General features: G+C 51.5%; 2 protein-coding genes across 5 annotated transcripts; both read left to right on the top strand.

Annotated features, from left to right (window-relative positions):
- The first annotated feature begins 405 nt into the window (after positions 1 to 405).
- On the top strand, positions 406 to 15818 carry caskin2b (CASK interacting protein 2b). Of its 3 annotated transcripts, none has more exons than XM_088317003.1 (21): positions 406 to 681; positions 2017 to 2189; positions 6663 to 6714; positions 8536 to 8633; positions 8700 to 8845; positions 8932 to 9027; positions 9107 to 9237; positions 9418 to 9526; positions 9773 to 9881; positions 10041 to 10135; positions 10250 to 10367; positions 10823 to 10954; positions 11303 to 11460; positions 11535 to 11598; positions 11754 to 11857; positions 11954 to 12064; positions 12209 to 12310; positions 12388 to 12526; positions 12592 to 14241; positions 14398 to 14677; positions 14780 to 15818. In XM_088317003.1, exons 2-21 carry the CDS (start codon positions 2096 to 2098, stop codon positions 14871 to 14873), a joined length of 3882 nt encoding a protein of 1293 aa, XP_088173129.1. In that variant the 5' UTR covers positions 406 to 681; positions 2017 to 2095; the 3' UTR covers positions 14874 to 15818. The 3 variants fall into 3 exon arrangements, with proteins under 3 accessions (XP_088173129.1, XP_088173128.1, XP_088173131.1); XM_088317002.1 differs by having other exon boundaries at positions 14777 to 15818; XM_088317005.1 differs by lacking the exon at positions 10823 to 10954 and having other exon boundaries at positions 14777 to 15818.
- A 562-nt stretch (positions 15819 to 16380) lies between these two features.
- On the top strand, positions 16381 to 23071 carry mvp (major vault protein). Of its 2 annotated transcripts, XM_088317635.1 has the most exons (17): positions 16381 to 16506; positions 17639 to 17829; positions 17900 to 18095; positions 18199 to 18319; positions 18446 to 18577; positions 18703 to 18797; positions 18886 to 19122; positions 19349 to 19474; positions 19585 to 19638; positions 19877 to 20098; positions 20391 to 20836; positions 20930 to 21074; positions 21422 to 21633; positions 21835 to 21951; positions 22031 to 22157; positions 22394 to 22582; positions 22768 to 23071. In XM_088317635.1, exons 2-17 carry the CDS (start codon positions 17666 to 17668, stop codon positions 22885 to 22887), a joined length of 2703 nt encoding a protein of 900 aa, XP_088173761.1. In that variant the 5' UTR covers positions 16381 to 16506; positions 17639 to 17665; the 3' UTR covers positions 22888 to 23071. The 2 variants fall into 2 exon arrangements, with proteins under 2 accessions (XP_088173761.1, XP_088173762.1); XM_088317636.1 differs by lacking the exon at positions 19585 to 19638.
- Positions 23072 to 23524: the final 453 nt, after the last annotated feature.

Here is a 23524-nt window from a genome sequence, read left to right as displayed (position 1 = left end):
ACTATGGAATGTTAATATTTCTAAAATGGTTACCGTATTTTCCGCATCACAAGAAGTAAATCTGACGTTATTATGATGGCCACTTGATGAACTAAAATCCCTTTATGAAAATATAATTTTATTTTTACCAAAGCTACTACTAACATGGTAATTGATTGAAGCATAATTAAAAGTTTGAAAACAAATGTTTCAATAAAGGTGAAAATGAAAATATACTCTACTCTCCTATTTTGGGTAGGTATTTGTATATCCGACGCCGAGGACGTGCCTTGGTATAGGTCGCCGTCAGGGCCGAAATAAGCGTCAATATTCATGATGAAGTAGCAACTTCCGGAATATGTCAATGTTTTGAAGTCCTGACCGGAAGTCGTGTGCGAAGCCTTGCTTAGCTTGACGCACGTCTCGAGTGGCGGCCGCGGTCGAGCGAGACAGGGAGAGAGAGCGAGAGAGAGAATGTTCTTCTTCCCGCAAGAAGAAGACGAACAAGTGGCGCACATCCGTAGGAAAAGTTCCCAAACAAGCTTGAATTCGTCGTGAGTTCGGCGGCGGAGTGTTAGTTGAAAGTTGAGTGGCGACTGGCGGGAAAAGGGACGACGAACGATCGACACTCGGACGAGAATCCACGTCGGGAATGTCGCCTCGCTCGTGGGAGGCTTGAGCCGACCCACGGCGGCGCAAAAGGTACGAATAACTTTCTTTGCACTCCATTGAAAACAGGCGACAACAATATTTTCCTAACAATTGGGCCACCACCTCGTTCTGAAATGTTAACGTGACCACTCTGACATGTCCGCTTAGGACGACCACCCAAAAAAAAAAAAAACACCCCCCACTCCCTCCCATAACTCTCCCTGTCCGCCTTCCAATCCACTCTACTCCGCTTGCTGATAATCTTAGCACAATCTCCCCAAACATAAAAAAATAAATACACGGCTTTACAGAAACATCACGTAAAAAAAATATATAAGAATGTGTGTGTGTGTTTCTGTGTGTGTGTGTGTGAGCATAGCAAAAGTGCTTGTTGGGTGCCGAATTCCCCTTGGAAGTGTTGACACTGGTGAAGAATGTGTCTTGTGTCTGGCTTATGCGATGGAGTCGCAGCAGAAGCATGGAACATTTCTCGTAGGACTCTTTTTGCAGCACTTGATGCCTTTCGTTCGCCGACTGTCTGGATTCCCCGGCACCGGAAAGCAGCAGAAAAAAAGTGGGACAACGTTGACGTCTGCCAACGGGGACGACGACGGCCCGACTCGGCCCGACTCGATTCGGCTCATCTCATCTCGACACTTACATAACACGCAAGCAGCTGGGAAATGCGGCGTCAAAGCTTCCCAAAACAAATGCGTGTTGACACCACAACTTTGACGCAGCCAACAGGAAGTTTCATTAGAACCAGTAGTGCAGAGGTGTCAGTTGATTGGCTGCCAGGCTTTCCGTGGAGAGTTTGACGACGACATCTGCTGGATGTTCCGGAATTTGTTCGATCAATGTAACGGTCATGTCAAGCGAGCCAATCGGGATTCTCGGATGCTTCCGGAACTTCACGTGGAGTTTCAAGTGTAACGCATCTGCTCAGCTCCGTTCTGGCAGAGTTCAGCACAATTGTTGAAGAGGTCAACAAGAGGTCTTGGCTGTTTGCGAATTGCACTCCAAATGCCATTGGGAAAAACACTGCTAACGACAAGATGCGGCCTTCTGTGACGATAAAACTCGACATTGCGAACAACTTCCCGTCACTTGGCAGGATTTTATTCCATTAAAAGAATGTTATCATGATGTCCAAGTGGACGTCATGGCCATCAAGGAATGACCTCACGTCCATTCAACGCATTGACATCACGCAGTCATGACGTGTCATCATGGCGCTCAAATGGATGAGATTATAGCGTAAAACGGATAGCATCATGGTAAAGAAAGGATGATGTCATCCATTTTACGCTATAATGTCATTGGTGTAGGTGTGTGTGTTTTTCTTTAATTTGTAATTTTTAAAAAATTATTGTTATCAAATTACAGCGCAGAACCTTTGGGGTCTTGCCGTGATGCGGCGCTGAGGCGGCAGCGACGGCGGTGGCGGTGCTGTGACGTGCGCAGCATGGGGAAAGAGCAGGACCTCCTGCAGGCGGTGAAGAGCGGCGACCTGTCGTCCACGCACAAGCTTCTGGCTAAGTTGAAGAGCAGCAGGAGCAGTAAGTTGAAACGTTCACGATTTGTAGACTACTGTCACCTCGGTCGTCCGTAATAAATAGTGCATAAGCAAGTTGGTCATGATGAATGATCATTCCTGACTCTCTAATCGCTACAAAAACATTTTTAGTGGAGGAAGCGCCCAGGTTGACTGTATCAAAATGCGTTTACGGGAGGAGTTTGGAATGGTTGAAGGATTCCAAACTTCCAAGTATGATATCAAAGTGTGTTGTCCGAGTGGAGTCGGAATCCCCCCGTGGCTCGCAGATGGCGCCCCGCCAGGATTAAGGAATTAGCATCAGGGATGTCGGGGGCGGGGGGTGCTGATATGGTCCGGCTCACTTTAACAGACGTGCCATCACCTGAATTTCACAATATTTGCACTTGCTAAGCCAGGCCTGGGGAGACTTGAGTGCTGAACTCTTTCACTGCCAGGTGTTTTCAAGAGATTGCGTCTATTCACTCAAATGCTTGACAGGCCCGGAATTGACAAAGATTCTGAAATAGTCGATTCTGAAGCAGCGCCGCCTGCAAAGCGTTCCATCTCGGTTCCTATCCCGGTTGACTCGGTGCGAAATTTGGTCATCACCGCACTCTTGAAGGAGGGCCAGCTGGGCTGCGGACCAGTGCCAGGCCACACCGATCGTTCTACCCAAAATATTTCTCTGATCTGAAAGAAGTTTTATTTTGAAAATCGTGTGCTTCTGCCTGTCTCTCACGAATAGTCTCAAAAAGTCAGCCTGCGAGCTACAGAAAAGCAATACGAAAACAAATATGTCGCAACAGGCTCGCAATTGAGGTAATGAAAATTGCTCTGGCACCCGGCACTCAAAGACGAGCCCAAAAAGAATGATCAAGCCAAGATCGGGCCCGCCGGCTGCTTGAGGAGACGCCAGCTCCGATTATAACCACGTTGGCCGGAATGCCGGACTACATTCACGCAAAACTGCCGGCTTCTTTTGCATCTCAAAAAACAGAAAACAAGTCAAAGATTCACCCGACTCATTGAGATGCTCCACACGAGCACGACTTCTTTCAGAGTGAGATGTCGTCTCCAGAGATTGTTTGAATTCCTTTACGTCAACGTCACCATCTTGTGGCCAATAGAGGATCTCTTTTTTGTTGGCGTCCACTCCACCGTCGTATTGGCCCGTCTTTCTCATTGGACGTTCCCCCATTTAGCCCTACCTCCAAGTTTTTCCGACACTTATGTCAGCACGTTCGCTGGTTCGCTTGCGGGAATGGCGTCGGGCTGCGCTGAGGCGACGTGTCGCCACTCGTCTTTCGCTGACATTCTTTCCGTCTTACCTGGGAGTGCAAACAAAAATCCCCTCCCACTCTGGCGGAAGGGACTTTGGGGCCTCCGGGACTCCTGGCCGGGTCCGCATTGGCTCCCTACCAATGCCAACACGCGACACGGGGGCAGTTTCAATAAATTAGGGGCGGGGCCACCATATGCATGTTGAACTTGCACCCAAAACCCAAATGAACAAGATGAATGTCATTCCTGGACGGCGATGTCTGCCGTTGTGCTTTCTAGCCAAGGTGCGATCCATTTGCTCACCCGCACGTCCACCTTGTTGGTGGAACGAGCTCCCAAGAGTCAAATGACACTTTTCTTTTGTGTTGGTGGACTTGTTGAAGAAACGTTGGACTAACGATGATGTTGAGCGAGTGTGACGTTGTCGCTCGTCCAATGGTGCCTCGCTCGTCTTGTCCTCGCCTTGGGGCGCTCGCCCGTGACGTTACCCTCCACCCGCCCGCGCACGCTTTGTCTTGTCCTGGGCCGCGTTCAAGGCTTTTCATGCACGCATCGCTGCTCGCACGACCTCATCCATCTTTGTGTGTATATGTGTGTGTGGGGGTGTGTTTGTGTGTGTGTGTGCTTGTCTGCATTTGTTTGTGTGTGTGTGTCTGTGAGTGTATCTGTGTCACAGTGTGTGTGTCTTAGTGTGCGCGCAAGTGCATATCCATGTGGATGTGTATGTGTGTGTGTGTGTGTGTGTGTGTGCGCATGTGTGTGTGTTGGTGATGATGTCATCATGTTGGTATGTGAGCGACACCTTTTATCATCTGTGCGGAGTTTGGAATTTTTCTGTCGTGGAAACGAGTTTGATGAGGACGGATGACAGGAAGTGGAACACAGCATGGAGGTCACATGCTCACTTGTGTGTGCGTGCGGTCAAACATCAACATGCAAGTGAGACATTCCACAACGCTGGCGTGTGTTTGCGAGCTTCTTCAGCAGCACTGCCCGACGGCCCGAATGGCGAGCTGTCCTTCTTCTTTCCCAAACGTTCGGTCTGCAAAGAACTGTTCCCAGTCATCTCCTTTTTTTTTTTTTTTAAAGATTGGCGACCGCAACAGCCAATTCCAAGAAAAACAGGAGATGAAATGTTTGAGCACAGGGGAACCCGACATGGCTTGAATGCGGAGAAAGTTGTGGTTCCTAAGAGACTCACAAGATTGAAATAGTTTTTATTTTATTTGGTAAATTTGCAGCCCTTATTTAGGGACTACTTGATGCGGCTCAGACAAACGTAGACTCGATCTCCAGCAACCTCCACAGAAGTTGGCTTTGAGAGCCCTTTTTGAGAATGTCTACTGTTTTTTTGGTAAGATTCAGTGCAGAACGTCAGTAGAAAAAAAATAAGGTTGTAGAAGGTGGCGACCGGGTGTGGAATGTCAGACGAAAGGAAAATTCTTGATGGTGTCCTGATGACAAAGCGAAGCAGGAAGTGTTCTGTGATTGGAGGCTTCCTGTCGGCGGGAACAATGGCGTTGGGACGGCAAGTGTGAAGGCTTGCGAGAGGCGGCAGCTCACTCACGCCATCCGGGTCAGGGGCGGGTTGGGGCCGTGACCCCGCGCCGCTTTCCTGAGCCACTTCCGCGGTCGTCGTTATTCAACCCTTCCCGACTCGCAATCAGGCCTTTCGAGAGGATGTTTTCTGGAGTTATCGTGAGTCGAAAGTTGAAGAGGGCCAATCCAACCAGACTCAGCATTTTGCCAAATTTTTGGGAAATCTTACGACATTTATTTATTTATTTACTTTTGGGGAGGGAATGGAGCTAGAAGACATTTCCAAACTACAAAATATCGCAATCAAGAAAATCCTGCTTAGTCCTCAGTCATGTCTTGCAAAAATTGCAAATATTCCACCAATTCTGTCAGTGGATCTCAACTTCGGAGCCTGACTGTATCTCTTTTTCCATGTCGCCCACACCTTAACCAGAACGTACTAAGATGTACTAAGAGGCTCCGAGAGGTAGTACGGAGGTCTGCTGTGCGGTAGCCTTTGTAGCAGTCTTGGTTCCACGCGTGATGAAGCCATCCAGTCCAAACCGAATCTTTGAAGGCGGACGACAACGGCGTGAGTGGAGCTCAGCCACTGTGGTTTTGCTCTCTCACATTCGGGTCACACGTCAAAATGTGTCCTGGCTGTGGACATTGAACTCTCTCGACCAGGTCGACACATACGAGGCCAACGAAGTGTGATAGGCTTTGATTGGAAGCATTTTTGCCAGCGCAGACGTGTAATGATAGCGTGATGATCCAAGTGCGCCTCTAATTTTAGTCCTCCGCATTCTTGTGGTGCAAGTTTTTCTTGCAGAAAGGAAGGAAGGAAGGAAAGAAGGCAGGCAGGCAGGCAGGCAGGCAGGCGCGGGAACGAGCAAACGACACGCTGCAAGCTGCTACGCCTCCTGCTGCGCAAACAACCTTCAAAATAAGAGACAATTACAGTACAGTCAACGCAGAATAACTCAAAAAGGGGAGGGGCAGGATACATCCCATAACCTTCCACCATGTTCGAGTAAAAGTTTGAATAGTTTGATCCCTCCCGCTCACTTTGAACACATTTCAGCTAGAGATAGACTGTTTGCTTTTTGAGGGAAATATGCAACAGCCGAGGGAAACTTCTCGGAATTATGTACTTTGTATTTATTTATTAAAATTAATCTTCTAAGCGTTCAAAAAAACACTATTGGCGGAGGTAAGGGTCCAGCAATAGTGAATTTTTTTTTTTTTAATTTAAAATTTTTTGGACCAGTCACAATGATCTGGGCTCTCAGGGGGCGGAGCTTAGAGGCTCAATAAATATATTGATTGGAGTGAATAGAAGAGAATAGAGAGAGAAAACAACATGGTGGCACACGATTGCACACGAACCTTCTTTGAGAAGGAAGAGGATGAAGAAGTGGAGGAGGAAGTGCGGCGCAGTTTTTGGGGTTCATTAGGAAAAGCGGGTCATGCTTATCAAAGCAACACGAGCGCATTACCGCAGGGAGCCCCGCACGCTCGTTTCTCTCTCTGCAATCTGCAACGTGTGCGTGCGCGTTCTGCCATCATCTTTATTTCATTTTTTTTTTTTCTGTTAACTTCACATGCATCTGCGTTGTTCCTCCTGATTGGTCGCCTTTGTGATCTTTTTGAATTCCGGATGGTTGACTGTTTTCCTCTGGCTTTTTTCTTGCAGAACTTTTAGGATCCACAAAGAGACTCAACATCAACTATCAGGATGGAGACGGGTAATTGCACGCACACACCCGCGCATGCACCAAAGTCCGTCTGGCCGCCCGCACATCCATCCGTTTGTCATGGGAGGAATTTGTGTGGTGTTCAAGACCAGAGTCAGGTTCTAAACTCAGGATAGGCTTTGCATTTCTTTTCAGTGAGGGTTTCAGGTCTGGGATCAGCTTCCAAACTTAGCCTTTGACCTTTTGATGTGGTTTTTAAGAATGCGTTCCAGGCTTGGATTTGGTTTTCCGGTTCTGGGATTTGGTTTGAATGCAGGATGAGGGTCCCACCCAGCAAAGCATTTGGGTTTGGGAACAGCAGCTAGCATGCTAACTGTGTAGTGTGTGACAACGGTTGGCATCAGAACAAGCGAAAAAAAAAAAAAAAACAATTTCATTCACTTCAACTCACATTGTACTCCTCCTTTGGCTGTGTGCGCCTTAGCCACCTGGGGGCAGTATAAGACAGACTTAAAGCACTACATGGAGATGTTGACTGCTTCTCATGAAGCTGCAGTAATATTAGTCATTCTTTGAGGATAAGAATATGCCTGCCAGTATTGTTGTGTTGTCTTTCTACATGTGTTGCTGTACCGTTTCTGTTGTAATTTGCATAGCTTTAAGGGTTCTAACACTACGATGCTATTGGTTGACCCGTAGCTACAGCGTTTCCATTACGTGTTAGCATGAAGCTAGCAGAGGCTATGTTGTGGTTTGGTTTAATTCCCCTGACTAAAAACAGCTTAAAGGCTCTTTTTGCAACAAAGAGACTAAGCTTGACCTGGCTGACACAGATCAGTGCTTCTCTTGCAAGTCTGCGCTCGCAAGCCTGAGAAAAAAAAATACACGGCTCGTATCTCGAAAAGCTCATAAATGGATTTGCATGTTTGTCAAGGGGCCATTGTCATCTCTGCTATCTTGAAATTGTGTAACAGCCATGATGTCATCCAAAAGCACTTCTTCCTCTCACTGCTTGTCAGTCAACTGCATCAAAAGCGCTTTCTGCTGAGTCGGCGCTGGGACAATCATTTACTCCTACACCATGGCACAATCACGCTAGCAAAAAGTGGTAGCTAGCGATCGGGGAGGAGTATGATTGGGAATGCAGGGGCTGCGTTTATCCAGCGGCCTATCAACAAAAAAAGACAACAAGCGTGCACCAGCTGACCAAGACACATTCCTCAAGGGTCTCCATGACAACAGATCAACATTTACCCCCTGCCTCCTCCAAACCGTTTTCCCCTCAGCTCTTTCATCCAATCTGATGGCTCACACCTGACGATTCACCTGGAGGGGCGTGACCTCAAGAAAGTGTCAGACCCTGCTGACGGGGTCAAAGCACCCCCCCTCCCCCAAGTCACACACCAAGCATGATTTTCACAGATGATTGATTGTATGTGTGTGTGTGTGTGTGTGTGCGTGTGTGTGTGTTGTCCCATTAGTGGCGCTTTCGCCAGCGGCCATCTTTGTTGTCGTGGTCACATGAATGGTGGTGTTATGCAACAGCCCCTTTTGTCCAGTCAGGTCACATGTCCTTGGCTCCGCCACTCGTGCGCTCGCACACACACGCACACGCACACCAACACACACACACGCATGCACTTATAAACATGCATCACTCACGGTGTTTAGTTCAATATTTTATATATTAACCTCAATGGCGTTTTTATTGACTCATTATGGATGGAGCTCTTACTACATGTTCTAACGTAAAATAAAATAAAAACTCAAAATATCTACTAGGAATCTTATCAAGGTGTGTCTGTTTCCTGGCATGAATTTCAAAATAAGAACCAAGTAGAAAACAATTTTTGCTTTGTTTTTGCTGGGCAGCTTCTCGGCGCTGCATCACGCCGCCTTGACGGGCAGCGCCGAACTGTTGGCGGCGTTGCTTGAGGCGCAGGCCGCCGTCGATGTCAAGGATAGTAATGGTAAGATCACATGCCATCATCGCATAACAAGTCGTTGGTGCTGACGTTTACGTGTGGAACTTGCAGGGATGCGTCCACTGCATTACGCGGCGTGGCAGGGCAAGTCGGAGTCGGTCCTGATGCTGCTGCGCTCGGGAGCGTCCGTCAACGGCGTCTCGCTGGACGGCCACATCCCTCTGCACTTGGCCGCACAGTACGGACACTACCAAGTGGTGAGTCTGCCTGCGCCCCCGTCGTCCTGGTCCCGCCACCCTCAAGCGCCCGCAGTGAAAAAAACGGCCTCTGATGCCGCTTTCAGTCGGAGATGCTCCTGCAGCACCAGTCCAACCCGTGCCTGGTCAACAAGGCCAAGAAGACGCCACTCGACCTCGCCTGCGAGTTTGGACGCCTCAAGGTCAGCGTGTGTGCACGGCCGCTAGCAACATTGAGGAATAAAAAAATAAGGAATGACGAATAACTTGTGTGTGTGTCAGGTGGCCCAGCTGCTTTTGAGTAGCAACATGGTGGTGGCGCTGTTGGAGGGAGAGCGCAAGGAGCCCAGCGACTCGGCCTTCACCACGCCGCTGCACCTCGCCGCTCGTAACGGTCACAAGGACGTCATCGGGTGAGTGCGCCACTGACCACCACTCGCTTATTTACATATGTGCCCTGATGTCAGCCAGGACACAGATAGGAAATGAATCAATAAATTTGCCTCACGCATGCTGCCTGGTCGCTCTGTTTGAAGTATAAAAGTTTAGTGTGTGCTCCGTGTGTGTGTGTGTGTGTGTGTGTGTGTGCGTAGGCTGCTGCTGAAGGCCGGCATCGACATCAACGCCACCACCAAGTCGGGGACCGCTCTACACGAGGCCGCCCTCTACGGCAAGACCGAGGTGGTGCGGCTGCTGCTGGATGTGAGTTCACCGGCCCACGCGCCCGCCGACTTTACGACTGAGTGTGACGGCCGTGTGCTAACATGGCTAACTGCTAGCTCCGCGTCATCGACTTCCCTTTCTGCGTGTTTCTTTTTTTAAGTGGAGTTGTCAGGCTGCAGGCAGCCTGACCCACTTTGCTGCTGCTTCAAACGCTCCTCACAACTCTTTGTGTGTGTGTTTGTGATGCGTATGCACGCGCAACCGTGTCTATGCGTGCGTGTCTAGGCCGGCGTCGACGTGAACATCCGAAACACGTACAACCAGACGGCACTCGACATCGTCAACCAGTTCACAACCTCACACGCCAGTCGAGACATCAAGCAACTACTCAGAGGTGTGTGTGTGTGTGTGTGTGTTGGGGTGTACGTGCGTGTGTGCGTGTAGTTGCTGCTTGCCATATCGAGTGCGTTGTGTAAGCCTCGTTTGAATATTATCTGACTGCGTTCATGGTGAAGTCATGTTTGAGGTCACTGTTTCCCCTTTGACCCCGCAGACGCAACGGGAGTCCTGCAGGTTCGAGCGCTGAAGGACTTGTGGAACCTTCATGATCCCACCGCCCTCAATATTCGCGCCGGAGACGTGATCACGGTGAGGCGGGCGCTCCGCTCTCGTACGCTCTGACAGTGCATTGTGAACTTGTAAGTGGATGTAGAAGCTGGCGTGTTAGCACAAATGCTAAGTCAACGTTTACGGCGGCGGCAGGTTCTGGAGCAGCACGCCGACGGGCGCTGGAAAGGGCACATCCACGACAGCCAGCGGGGGACGGACCGCGTGGGCTTCTTCCCGCCCTCCATCGTCGAGGTCATCAGCCGGCGAGCTGGTGAGTCCAAATGATGATGTCATCGCACCACACCGTCCAATCATGTGATTTACCCTCAAACTAAGCAGATCATTCCAGTCATTCCACGTGCTTCCTGCATGCGCTCCGCATAACATTTTAACCTCTCATGTCGTGTTTCCCAACCACAACTGTGCCAAGGCACATATCTGACGCCAGAAAAAAGACTCGCTTGCACACGTCTCCAAAGAAGCCAAGTATGCTTGCTTCAAGCTGTTTTACTCGCACTTGAAGCTTACTCTAAACCTGACACGTCACACAAAAGACTTCGTTCATCATTGTGTGTTTCATAAAAAAAATTATCTGTTCATTTTTGTTGTGCAATTTTTCTCATGTCATCTCAAAATGTGCCTTGGCTGAGTTGTGTTTGAGAAGCACTCCTCTAAAGTTTGATTGCCCCCCCCCCCCCCGCCACACCTCCTCATGTTGCCCTGTAGGGGGCACCCTTTCCCGGCACGCCTCCCTGCCCGCTCGGCGCCGGTCTAGAGCCACCCTGTCCGGCAGCCTCAACCCGGCCCCTCACGGCGACGACTCCTACTCCTTGTGTGTCCCCCCCACCCCCACTGCAGGTACACATGCTCCTGACGTGCTGACGTCCATCTTTCGTGTCATGGCATCACATTTTGTCTTGTGGACTCCAGTTATTTACAGCTTAGTGTATGTGAAATACAGGAACAAAAAGACACTGCATAGCATAAAAAAAAAAATAAAAAGATTAGTTGAGCAAACAATAGTCTCGAGTCAGCCGCCTGCGCTCAAGCGTCGACTGCATCGTATCGCAGACGCACATTCACGCCGTCTTAATTGTGCTGACCTGAAGTTGGCTGTCTAGTTGGTTACGTGACCTCGCCATCGGACGTCTGCGTCTCACACTGGCCACGTACCTTCTGCAACTTTGTGTGTTGTGCGCTCATCAGGAGACCGCAGCAGCGTGGGGAGCAGCGAGAGCGTGGGCAGCACGCGCAGCGCCGGCAGCGGCCAAAGCACCGAAAGCAACAACAACAACACGCTCAACAACAACAACACGTTAAGCAATGCTCACAACGGGATAGCCGCCGGTCACCATGACAACAAGGTACACCCGCACACCCTTGGCTCAATGTCATCGTAGCAACAGGACGGATTTCAACTCGAGGTTTGCCTTTGCAGGCGGCGCCCCCTGCTGCTGATTGCGGAGCCTCGCAATTGAGCAAGCAGCCTCATCACCACGCAGGTTCCACAACGTCCTCGCTCTTCATCCTCCTTGCTCTTCTTCCTTCTTTGCATCCTCCTCCTCTAGCTCTCGATCTTGGTCTTCCTGCTCTCTTTGTTCCTTTTTCATTTTTCCTCTGCGATCTTCTGATGGCCTCTTGACAACTTTTGTTGCAGGTCCGGTCGCCCCACGCAGGCCGACGGTGACGGTGCAGCAAGCGGCGGAGCAGACCTTCACCCAGCAACAGTTTTTTCGTCCTCAGCAGCTGCTGGACGGCAAGGTAACAAATTCTATTATAATCAGTACGATGAAGAAGTCGATGATGATGATGGTGATGACGACGTAAGCACTGTTTGGTGTTTTTGTCGCATTTGAGGACGCAGAGGCCATTTTTGAGTGGCTGAGCGACTTCCAGTTGGAGCAGTATGCGGGGAACTTCATCAGTGCCGGTTACGATGTCCCCACCATCAGCAGGATGACGCCTGAGGTCAGCAAAGTCTTTCCTGGCGTTGGATTGTGGGAGGGAGTGGCTATGATTGAACTGGAAAAGCAGTCTGTGATTCAGATGCGTCACTGACTTGTTAAAAAGGAGTTCAAGATTCTTACTGATGTGTCAGTGATTGGCCTTCAGGATCTGACAGCCATCGGCGTGACCAAACCGGGACACCGCAAGAAAATCTCCATGGAGATCAACAAGTTGAACATTCCCGAGTGGCTTCCGGAGTACATCCCGGTGAGCACAGTCCAAGGAACGGCCCAGAAAGCCTTCCGCAAAGTGTCGAGCGTGACCCGAGTACGGTTGTGTTTCAGTCGGAGCTCAGCGAGTGGCTCGGCGCCATTGGCCTCCCGCAGTACCAAAAAAGACTCTCGGAAAACGGCTACGACAGCATCGGCATCGTCAAAGACCTGACGTGGGAAGACCTGCAAGAGATCGGCATCACGAAACTGGGTGAGGCCCCCTGCCCTGGGTAGCGTATGCCTTTCCTGTCTTGACCACATGTCTTTTGCCCGCAGGCCACCAAAAGAAGTTGATGTTGGCGGTGAAGAAGCTGTGCGACATCCACCGGGCCATCGTTCAGGCCGAGTCTGGCCAGGGAACCTTGCGGCGAAAATCTCCCGGAGCGCTGCACATGGTTGCCATCGACCCGCCGGACGCCGGGGGGGAGTGCTCTTCCCCCCGCACCCCGAAGACCATGATGACCTTCCAGGACAGTGAGCTGAGCGCGGAGCTGCAGTCAGCCATGGCCGGCCACTACGCTGACTGCGAGGACGTCAGGAACGCGGCGGGCTCGTCCCACAGCCGGGACGGCACAGACACCCGATCCAGAGGATCCGGACGTTCGCAGGAACCCCCCACCGCCTGCGTCACCGCCCATAGTCGGTCCCAGGAGAATCTGGACGGCAGCCCTGCCAGGGACAGGAACGTCCCCGAGGGCTGGGACCCGAGACCGGTCCACAAGCTGGTTCCCTTGGGAACGGCCACCGTATTCAAGTACCCCGCCGTTCCCGCCAAACCCATCGTGTCCCGCTCTCACGGCTCGTCTCCTCATGGCTCGCCGGCGTTGAAGGGCTTCAGCTACCTGCACTCTCACTGTGGTTCCACGGATGCCTCCGCCGGATTCCAGGAGCACGGTCGGACTCTGGCGCCTCCCAAGAAACGAACCTACAGTCTGAACCGCTACGCTCTATCGGACGGAGAACCCGACGAGGACGACGACGACGAGCCCGCACTTCCCTCTGGAAACGTGCCTTCGTATGCCACCCTGAGTCGCAAACACGGCCGCGCTCAGACGGCTCGGATGCAGTCCAGTCCGGAGAAGAGCACCAACGTAGGCCGCAGTCAATCTTTTGCCGTGCGAGCACGGAAAAAAGGACCCCCTCCTCCACCTCCCAAAAGACTGAGCTCAGTGAGCAGCACCACCAGTGGTGAGCTGAGCGACAGCAGCACCGCATCGTCATCCGGCACCGGCAGCCTGGTGGCCAACAGCCGAACAGTGTCGTTGGGAAGCGTGACGACCGACGTCAGCACCGCCTGCTCGTCGTCGTCGTCAACTTGCAACGTGGTGACCGACAGCCCGGGAAGTGTCAGGAGCATCGCGGCCTCTCTGGAAGGAAGTGCAGAAACTCAAAATCATCCCGACCCCAAACGTGACACCGATTCACAGGCGCCGTCTGCCGCAGAATCCAAAGAGACGCCGGGGGTGAGGAGAAGGGTGCAGAGCGCACACGAGCCAGACATCTGCGGCAAGTCGGACGCGGAGGAAGCTGACGCCAACGGCTCGCGGTCGCCTCACAACAGCTCCAGTGAGTGCATCCCATTTGCCGAAGAGGGAAACTTGACCATCAAGCAGAGGCCAAAAGTAGGGGCCCCGGGACCCCCCAGGGTTGACACCACGCCCGACAAAACCGCCACCGCCAAGAGCCCAGAAGTTCCTGAGTTCAACCTGACAGAATCAGACACGGTTAAGCGGCGACACAAACCCAAAGATAAGGACGAAGGCAGGGACGTGACTCAATTTGAGGCTGAGGTCGAAGCCAAGGAGAAGAACCCAGAGGATGTCTGCTTGATGATGGACACGGGGGCCCCCATCAAACCTCCACCGTCGCCAAAACCTCCGCTCGTGGCCCCCAAACCCGTACGGCACAGCCTGCTGGCGGCGCAAGGTAACGTGACTGGTGGCACGCCTCCCAAATCTCTCCTCGGTCACGTTTACAACCACGGGTTTATTTTAAAAATGTGTTTCAAAATATTCATCAGTTCAGTTAATCATTTTGTTATACTCTTGCTCATCAACTCATTTTTTTCCCTGTCTGGGACAGGTGGACTCGGGTCTCCAGGGGTTAACGTCAGCGTGGTCCAAAGTCTGGCCTTCGGCGCCGCGTCGCCTCCATGGTCTCCGTCCCGCGGGTCCCACCCGGTGACAACGGCCCTTCTTTGCCCCGCCCCTTTGTCCCCGGCGTCCACCAGAGTCCAGGCTTCGGGAGGTCCAGGCGGGACGGAGGTGGTCCAGCAGAGACTGGATGAGACCAGCACATCTCTGGCGGCGGCCCTCAAGGCCGTGGAGAGGAAGCTGATCCTGGACCGGGATCAGGGTGACGGGTGAGTCTACGAACTTTCATACTTCCGTTGACAATGCACTGGGATTTTTTACATAGTGGACCTTGATAGTTTCTCTAACTTTTCTGGTTTTGTTCCCAGCAGAGCCAATTCAGTCAAGTCGGCAGGAAACATCCTGGACGACATCGGGAACATGTTTGACGACCTGGCCGACCAGCTTGACGCCATGTTGGACTGAAGGCTCCCTTCGAGAGAAAAGCACAGCAAGCGACATGACTACAAACAGCAGCACTTAACCAACATGGTGGAGCCAGTTTGATGGGGAAGTGCTGACATGAGCAGGAACTTGACAGCCACTCTTCATTCCGTACCCCAAGTGTGACGTCACTCCCAGGGTCCAAATATGATGAAAACTCAAGTATTTATTGGAGTAGAACGTTGTCACGGAATCCAGAAGAGCCCGTCAGACATAAAACCTCAAAACCATCGATGTGGTTCCTTCCCAGTTTGCATTAGTTTGAATGATTTGTGGAAGAAAACACTGGAAAACATGACAACAAACAGGAAAAAGTCTTCCTGCTCCCGTCCAAACATTTCAGAGGTGTTCATCCTTCGGATGGAAGCCGAGAGACGACGCAAACGATTTTGGAAAAGAATCGCAGCCGTCGAATGTCACGCGTCATCTTAACTCCTTCCTGGCCACCTGCGATCGTTGTGATTCAGTTTAGCATGCTCGTCCCCACCGCGGCAAACTCTGTACGATATGTCAATTAGCATGGCTAAGCCTGTTAGCTGTTCATTAGCATGTTTGCGCTTTCACTTTGGTGTGGATGATGTCTTTTAACCTCAGCTAATGTTTCTTTTTAACATGCTTGTTGCGTTGATGTGTGCCACAGCGCCTCCTACAGGGAAAGAGTTAAGATGCTGCTTGTTTTCAAAGGGAAGCGCCTACATATATATTTTATTGTAGTATTTAAGCTTTATTTGACACATTGATTCAACCAAAGTCTTGTACAGATTGTTAACATGTTTATAATATTTCTTGATGTCTTTCTGCACGCCGCTCATGATCACGTGACCGTCATGTGACCTTGGCCGTCCCGCTCGTGCACGTGTGCAATAATAATCGCACGTTTTTCCTTTTGATACATCAAATGAATTAAAAGAAAGATTATTATTCCTATTGTAGTGTGTCTTGTCATTTATGTCGGGGTTCGCAAAGTACGGCTCAAGGGCCACGTATGGCCTGCTCTTCACCACTTCTACTATCAATAGTCCCAAAATTTCTGTTGCAGCAATTCATCAATTGTTTCCTTTCATTTAAATGTTTTTGCTTCATCCCATTTAATCATTGGTTAGTCGATTTTTTTTGTAGCGAGAAAAAATGTCAGCTACAAGTGGCCAAAAATATAAATAATCTATATAATATGCACGCACGTGTACGTGTGGATTTACCTATCTAAAATTTGTTATATCTAAAAGTTGGCTCAGCCGTGGAACTTTCGGCGTTACCGCGGTAACAAGATGACGTCATGACGTGCCGTCAAATCAAAACTAATACATACATTAATGTATCAGATGTATTTAGCGGTTGGACACTCAAATATGCTTCACGGTGGGTATATTACGTGCGATTAATTTGTTCTATATAGCATCGACGAGCAGGCAACTAAATCCGTCTGAGCTGTCAAAACCGGGAAGTCACGTGGGAAGCAGCATGCTCGCTTCCGGTATGTGAACGCTGAAAAGTGGCCACGCCCACTGGAAGCGTGCCAATCATCGTCCCAGCTCTCACCTGCGTGATTTCTGTCTGCGACGCATCTTCGGTCCCCTCGGACGCCGAAAGAAAACAAGAAAAGAACCGCCGAGAGGTGAGCATGACATTCAGAGCGAATCAAATCAACAAATGGTGACGCGTCAACTTTGTTCTGCCTGCTCGTTGTCACTCGACGCATTAAAAATATTCGCGATGGTCAGGTAGTGAAGAAATTGAAGCAGAAGTGTCCTTTGGATGACGTTTGACCAGCTTAAAGTGAACTTTGGGCCGAGTTGGCAATCGATTTGTGCCAGTCTGCAGTGGGCGAATGTTGCTGGTGACGTCACGACAGTGAGTCGGACTTTTCCACTGAGATTAGTTGATTCAGCTGTTTACTTGTTTCTAAATCGACTTTGTCTGCGACACTTGTATTGTCGACGTCATATATGTGAAATAAACCAAATCAAATTAATTGTTTCCATCGCCAACCCGGAAGAAGACGCGCACACAAACACGCTGGTCAGGTTTGTGCGTGGGTACGCGCGTGCACGTTTGCAAACGCTCAAGGAACGTTGAAACGTTTAAATAAGAATTGCTTTCGTGCGTGTATATGACGTCACCGAGAATCTGGGTGGTCTACAGCATTGTTTTTTTTTTATGTATTTTGTTTTAATTAATTAATTTGACTTAAAGCACCTGAATTGCTGTACTAAACGATCCATTCATTCATTCAATACTCAGTGTTGACTGTTTACTTGGTGGAGGGAAGGTGTGTCCGTTCAAAGGTCCTGTCCCAAAGTCTGGCTGTCAACGGGCCACTCCTCAATCATCTGCATCAATGCCCCGTGTGTGTGTGCGCATGCGTGCTTATCGTGCCACATTCCTACCTACACCCAAGACACACAACAAAACTATTTATAATGAATACAGAGCCAGCCTGGTAACCCTCTTGACACAAAAATTCCTGTAATTCACGCCGAAGGCATCAGGACTGATGACATCACGATCGATTGGGCAACTGTTGTTGACATTATGGTAACGGTTGCAAAATTCCAAGTTGGAACCTGAACTCGGACGTCCTTGCTTATGGGCAAGGCGAGCCATCTAGTTGGCATCACTTGGAGGATTTCAAAAATTGTCAAATCGTTGTCCTTAATCGCCATTGGAATATCCTGGCAACTTGACCGCAGTTTGCAAAGGTCCTAAGAAATGATGACATCATCAGGCCTCTTGCCCGTACCGTTCAGGTTTTGGGTGTGGCTGTTGTTGACGTGATGTCAAAGAAGTTTCCAAATCGCCCGTCCGAGATGGAAGTTCCGGTGGACGCGTCCATCATCCGGATCCCGCCTCACCACTACATCCACGTGCTGGACCAGAACACCAACATCGCCCGCGTGGAGATTGGACCGCAGACATACTACCGTCAAGACAATGAAAGGTCAGAGGGCGCCCTCGCCTGGCGGCGCAACACCGTCTCGGGTTTTGCTAATATCACGTGACCCCCGCAGAGTTCTGTTCGCGCCCGTGCGGATGATCATGGTGCCCCCGCGCCACTACTGCGTGGTGATCAACCCGGTGGCGTGCGATGACAACGGCCGCGTTCAGTTCGACGGCTCGGGCCAGGCCAAGCTCAGACACGCCGACCTGGAGATCCGCCTCACCAGGGATCCATTCCCGCTTTACCCTGGGGAGGAGATCCAGCTGGTGGGAGTGCACACCCAAATTCACTTCAATTAGTTCTTGTGTTCAATGTCGCCCAGAAATGCTCACACCGCGAGCGTAACGTGTTTGTTTTTCTTGTGTTCAGGGCGTGACCCCCCTGCAGGTGGTTTACCCCGACACGGCGCTCCGTCTGCAGGCGCTGCTCGACTTTCTGGATGGCGAAGAAATGCGCGTGGCGGGAGACGAGTGGCTCTTCGAGGGGCCCGGTGAGCGCTCGCAACCATAGCGAGATCACGGAACTCTCCGAACAAAGCGCACACAAAATTGGGGGTGGGGTTAGAAAAATAAATAAACAGATTCATCGGCATGGTTTTCTTCCTCTTCCTCGTCAGGCACATACATCCCGCGGAAGGAGGCGGTTGTCCTGGAGACCATCAAGGCCACTGTAATCGGCGAGAACCAGGCCATACGACTGCGAGCACGCAAAGAGGGCGTCGACCGCGGGGGCGTCCACCGAGTTACAGGTGGGACACGCCTCCTCGCTTCTGCCGCACTTCCCGCTTGTTTGTGGCGGCCAGAAACGGCACGGATTGGCTGCCGCGTGGCGTTTTGATTCCGAAACCTGACTTGGCGAGTGTGTAATGTTCAGGTGAGGAGTGGCAGGTGAGCAAGGTGGGCGCTTACCTGCCAGGCGCCCATGAGGAGGTCATCGACATCGTCAACGCCTTCATCCTGACGGACAAGGTGCGACTTCCTGCGCTTGTCAAAGTCACGTTTTCAGCACGCGTCTGACAGTGTGCAACCCCCCCCCCCCCCCCCCCCGCCCCCCTAGAAAGCACTGCACGTGCGAGCTCTTCGACCTTTCCGCGACGCGGGCGGTCACGACCGTCGCACGGGCGAAGAGTGGCTGGTGACCCTGGAGGACCGTGAGGCTCACGTACCGTCTGTGGCGGAGGAAGTGGTGGGCGTGGTCAACGTCACCACGCTCAGCACGCGCCAGTACTGCGTCATCTTGGACCCGGTCGGACCTGAAGGGAAACCTCAGCTGGGCCAGAAGAGGGTCATCAAGGTGAGTCGGGAGCGGGCGCGTTTTCTCAGGCCAGTTCATCGAAGGCTTTTTGTTGAAAAGCCAAAAGTCACTTTTCTTTTTATTTCTGGCTTCTGAGTCTGCAGCGTAGTGTGAACGAATCTATAATTTCAACTGTGTGATTTTTAAAATCAGTTGGAAAAATCCCCCCAAAAATATTGACCATAATCCAGTCTGAAAGTGCTTGCTTTCTCTTAATGTCCACCAGGGGGAGCGCTCGTTCTTCCTTCAGCCGGGTGAGCACCTGGAGAGAGGAATTCAGGACGTGTTCGTCTTATCTGAAGAGGAGGGCCTCGTACTGCGCGCCATTGAGGCCTTCACCGACACCCAGGAGGTGAGCCCCCCCCCACATACACACACACAAAGGTCGGCACGATCGGGGCGCACTCCTCTCCGGGGCTCCCTGCCGCCTTGATGCTGAAAGTGGCCATGTTGTGTTTATAGGACGTCAGCTCTGTTGTTATGCCGCAAAGGCAAAAGCGTAAACATGCTGCTCAGGTATTTTGTGGAAACCAAAAAGTTCACTGGGAGCGCAATGAGGGTTACTTTCTATCTGAGGTGTCCCCGCCCTCTTCTCCCCCTCCCGCATGTCACATGACCCTCCCGCTCACCATTTGCCTCCCCGCTTCTCCAGTGCTCCCCATTTTCCTCCCCGCCCCGCCCCCCTTCCCCACGCATCAGCTCGCTAACCCTGGTCTCCGCCCTCCTCCGGCCCCTCCCCCGTTCTCTCTGCCAGCGCGAGGAGACGGATCCCGAGCAGGAAGATGAGGCGGACGAGCGTGAGCGTATCAAGCGTCGTCGTCACGGCGCCGTCCTCCGTCGCCCCGGCGACCGCTGGATGCTGCGAGGACCCATCGAGTACGTACCCCCCTCTCAGGTGGAAGTGCTGCTCAAGCGCCAGGCCATCCCGCTGGATGAGCACGAGGGAATCTATGTCAGGGACATCAAGAGCGGAAAGGTAAGAAAAAAATAAATAAATTCTGGAGATTAGAAGTTAATTGGTGATCAAGTTATACAAGCTGAAGATTTTGAAGGAAATTTTTTGACAAATTCTGCTGATCATGAAGAAAGAATCTGATTGATTGAGAGATTTCATCTCGGTGTGCAAAATCATCTGAGATAAATGTCAACATTTTATTATTGTGGATGCCTTGCAAACGTTTGGGGTCACTCGGACATTTTAGAGCCGTGCGTGAGAACCCGCTGTCGTCCGGGGCTGTCCGCTCACGCGCCGACTCGTTACATGGCAGGTGCGCGCCGTGATCGGCCAGACATACATGCTGACCCAGGATGAAGAACTGTGGTCCAAGCCGCTCCCCGCCAACGTGGAGGCCCTGCTGGCGTCCCCCCGAGACCCCCTGGCCGACCGCTCCAACCACAGAAAGAGCCTGGGCGAGGATCTGGAGGCTAAACCGAGAGACAAGACCCTGGTGGTCTCCTTCCGGGTGCCGCACAACGCCGCCGTGCAGGTCTACGACTACCGGGCAAAGAGGGCCCGTGTGGTCTTCGGGCCCGAGCGCGTCATGCTGGGGCCCGACGAGCAGTTCACCGTCCTGTCGCTGTCTGGCGACCGGCCCAAACGGGGCAACGTCATCAAGGCCGTCTGCCTCCTGCTCGGACCCGACTTCTTCACAGACATCATCACCATCGAGACCGCTGACCACGCCAGGCTGCAGCTGCAGCTCTCCTACAACTGGTACGCCTGCTGCACCATGCGTGTGTGCGTGCGTGCGTGTGTAACGAGCCGCTGACCCCCCTCATTACCCCCCCCCCCCCCCCCCCCCTCAAGGCATTTTGACGTGAGTCCACCCGTGGACCCCGCCGAGGCTGCCGCCCTCTTCTCTGTGCCGGACTTTGTCGGCGACGCCTGCAAGGCCATCGCGTCGCGCGTTCGAGGCGCCGTCGCCTCCGTGCAGTTTGATGACTTCCACAAGGTTTGCTGTCGTTTTCACGTTTCCGTTTCCTGTCTGCACTTGTGACGTGCTCGCTAAGCAAGTTCGATATCCTTGAGAGAAGCAGTGAGTGAAAATCTGCCAGTCAATCCAGCCTCCATCTCAAAAAGTTTGTAACTCTCGCGAGTTGCCACCAGGTGGCGGCAAAGCTCCGTCTGTCTTAAACAAAGCTTCGGTGTGACTTGATTAAGCTCCTATCCAGTCAATTTTGCCACCAAGATGGCACAAAAAAGAAAAAAATCCACTTTAATTTTCACTTAAATGAATTTGTCTCTGCGTCAGCCTTTTCTTCCGTCCGTGCCAACCGACGTTTTGCTTCCCCTCGACAGAACTCCAACCGCATCATCTGCTCTGCCGTGTTCGGCTTTGACGAGAAGCTGGCGGTGCGGCCCAATCTTCGCTTCCACCAGAACCGACTGGTCATCAGCAGCGTGGATATCCAGTCGGTGGAACCCGTCGACCAGCGCACGCGCGACGCCCTGCAGAAAAGCGTCCAGCTGGCCATCGAGATCACCACCAACTCCCAGGAGGCCGCCGCCAGGTGACCAGAATTGCGCCGTCCGTGGAAGCACGACCCAAAAGTAAAATGGCATCAAAACCGACTGAAATATTCAGAACCGCATTTCTATTGAACGGCAAATTTATTTTTCCTGTTGTGACCAAAAATGAGTACCTGCAGTCAGAAAATAATTTTCAAAGCGATGAAGTCAGCTTTGATCATTTTGTTTGGGAATGTTCGTAGGCACGAAGCGGAGCGCCTGGAGCAGGAAGCTCGCGGGAAACTGGAGCGGCAGAAGATCACTGACCAGGCGGAGGCCGAGCGGGCCAGGAAGGAGCTCCTGGAGCTGGAGGCCCTCAGGTGCCTTCCTCTTCGTCTTTCTCTTGCCGTCACGCCTTCCACGCCATCCTCATCTTTGTCCGTCTGTGTTGTGCGTCAGCGCTGCCGTGGAGAGCACCGGGGCCGCCAAGGCCGAAGCCCAGTCCAGAGCCGAGGCGGCTCGCATCCAGGGCGAGGCGGCTGTCCACGAGGCCAAGCTGAAGGTCGAGGCTCAGCGCATTGAGGCGGTACGTTCGTGCGCATGCGTCACATTCGTCCTGACCCATTTTTATGTTGCACACAAAAACTCTGGTTGACCCTCAAATGAACTCCAAAATTTTTAGGCCAACTCAATTTGACCTTGTTTAACCTTTTGAGTGTCCTACTGTTGAATGTTTGATGTCGTGTCACAGTTAGGGCGGGCCCTCCGATGTGGCCCGCCGTCAGAACGGGGCTCCCCGCTCAGAAGCGTGTGTGCTTACAGGAGGCGGAGCTGGAGCGTCTGGCCAAGGCTCGCGAGCAGGAGCTGAGCTACAAGAAGCAGATGGATCAACTGGAGGTGGACAAGCAGGAAAAGCTGGCCAGCATCGAGAACGAACGCTTCCGCCAGCTCGTCAGCAGCCTGGGCAGCGACACGCTCGCTGAAATGGCGCGCGCCGGGCCCGAGCTGCAGGTACGGCCACGCTTGCGCGCTCGTTTTCACAAGCTGTTGCTTAAGTTAACGCTAGAGGAACGTGCAGCATTTCCAAAAGTTTGGTGTGTGAAAGGTCATATTTGTTTCTTAACAACGTTGCTGTTGTCATCATTGTGTGAATTCGCCGCCACGCTCCCACGTGACCTCTAGTTTCTTGTGTTTAGGTGAAAATGTTGCAGGCGCTTGGCCTCAAGTCCACGCTCATCACAGATGGCTCCTCCCCCATCAACCTCTTCACCACCGCCAACGGCCTGCTGGGGGCGCTGCCGTCACCTGCTCAGTGACTCTTGGGCAACAGCAAGTGGAAACATTGAGCTTTGAAAGCAGCCGGAGCAAATCCAAATCCAAAATATCCAAAATTTGCAACAATATATCCAAATCTAGGTGAATAGCATATATACGTCTATATATTGCACTGCTTGCATCTTTCTGTCCGTGTGAAGGAAATAAATCCTATGCAAAAAAGTGTTCGTGCAAGATTTTTTTTGTAGTCAACTTTAACGTGATGAGTGGAAGTTAATGAATTGATACCCTTCCAGCAGTTTATGTGATATTGTAAAATGTCAAGATTGTTTATTCAGCCGCCCTTTAGCCCCATGAGATGCACTCGTGGAGCTGTGCCTGGCGAATTAAATGTGACTAGCAATTAGTCGACTTCGAGACAAGGTTATTTTAATCAACGAAAACTTTACGTTTATTAAACGAGAGTAATAGCGAAAATGTCCTAAATTTACATCTTTGACAATTTGATACACGAGCTTTTGAGGTTGATTTCAAATGTACTTATTTCGATATTACTGCACAGCCGTTAGCAAAAAAAAAAAATACAGGATCGAACAGTCGTCTGGGAGTTGTAGTCCTGTCAGTATGCGTCTTGGAGAAGCAACGTCATCAAAAGCAGCAGCCAAGGAAAAAAGTGCC

Source organism: Idiotropiscis lumnitzeri, chromosome 15 (genome assembly GCF_059441095.1).
Source record: "Idiotropiscis lumnitzeri isolate Australia: NSW breed Sydney's pygmy pipehorse chromosome 15, RoL_Ilum_1.0, whole genome shotgun sequence".
Classification (NCBI taxonomy): Eukaryota; Metazoa; Chordata; class Actinopteri; order Syngnathiformes; family Syngnathidae; genus Idiotropiscis; species Idiotropiscis lumnitzeri.
This window is presented reverse-complemented; position numbering and strand designations above follow the sequence as displayed.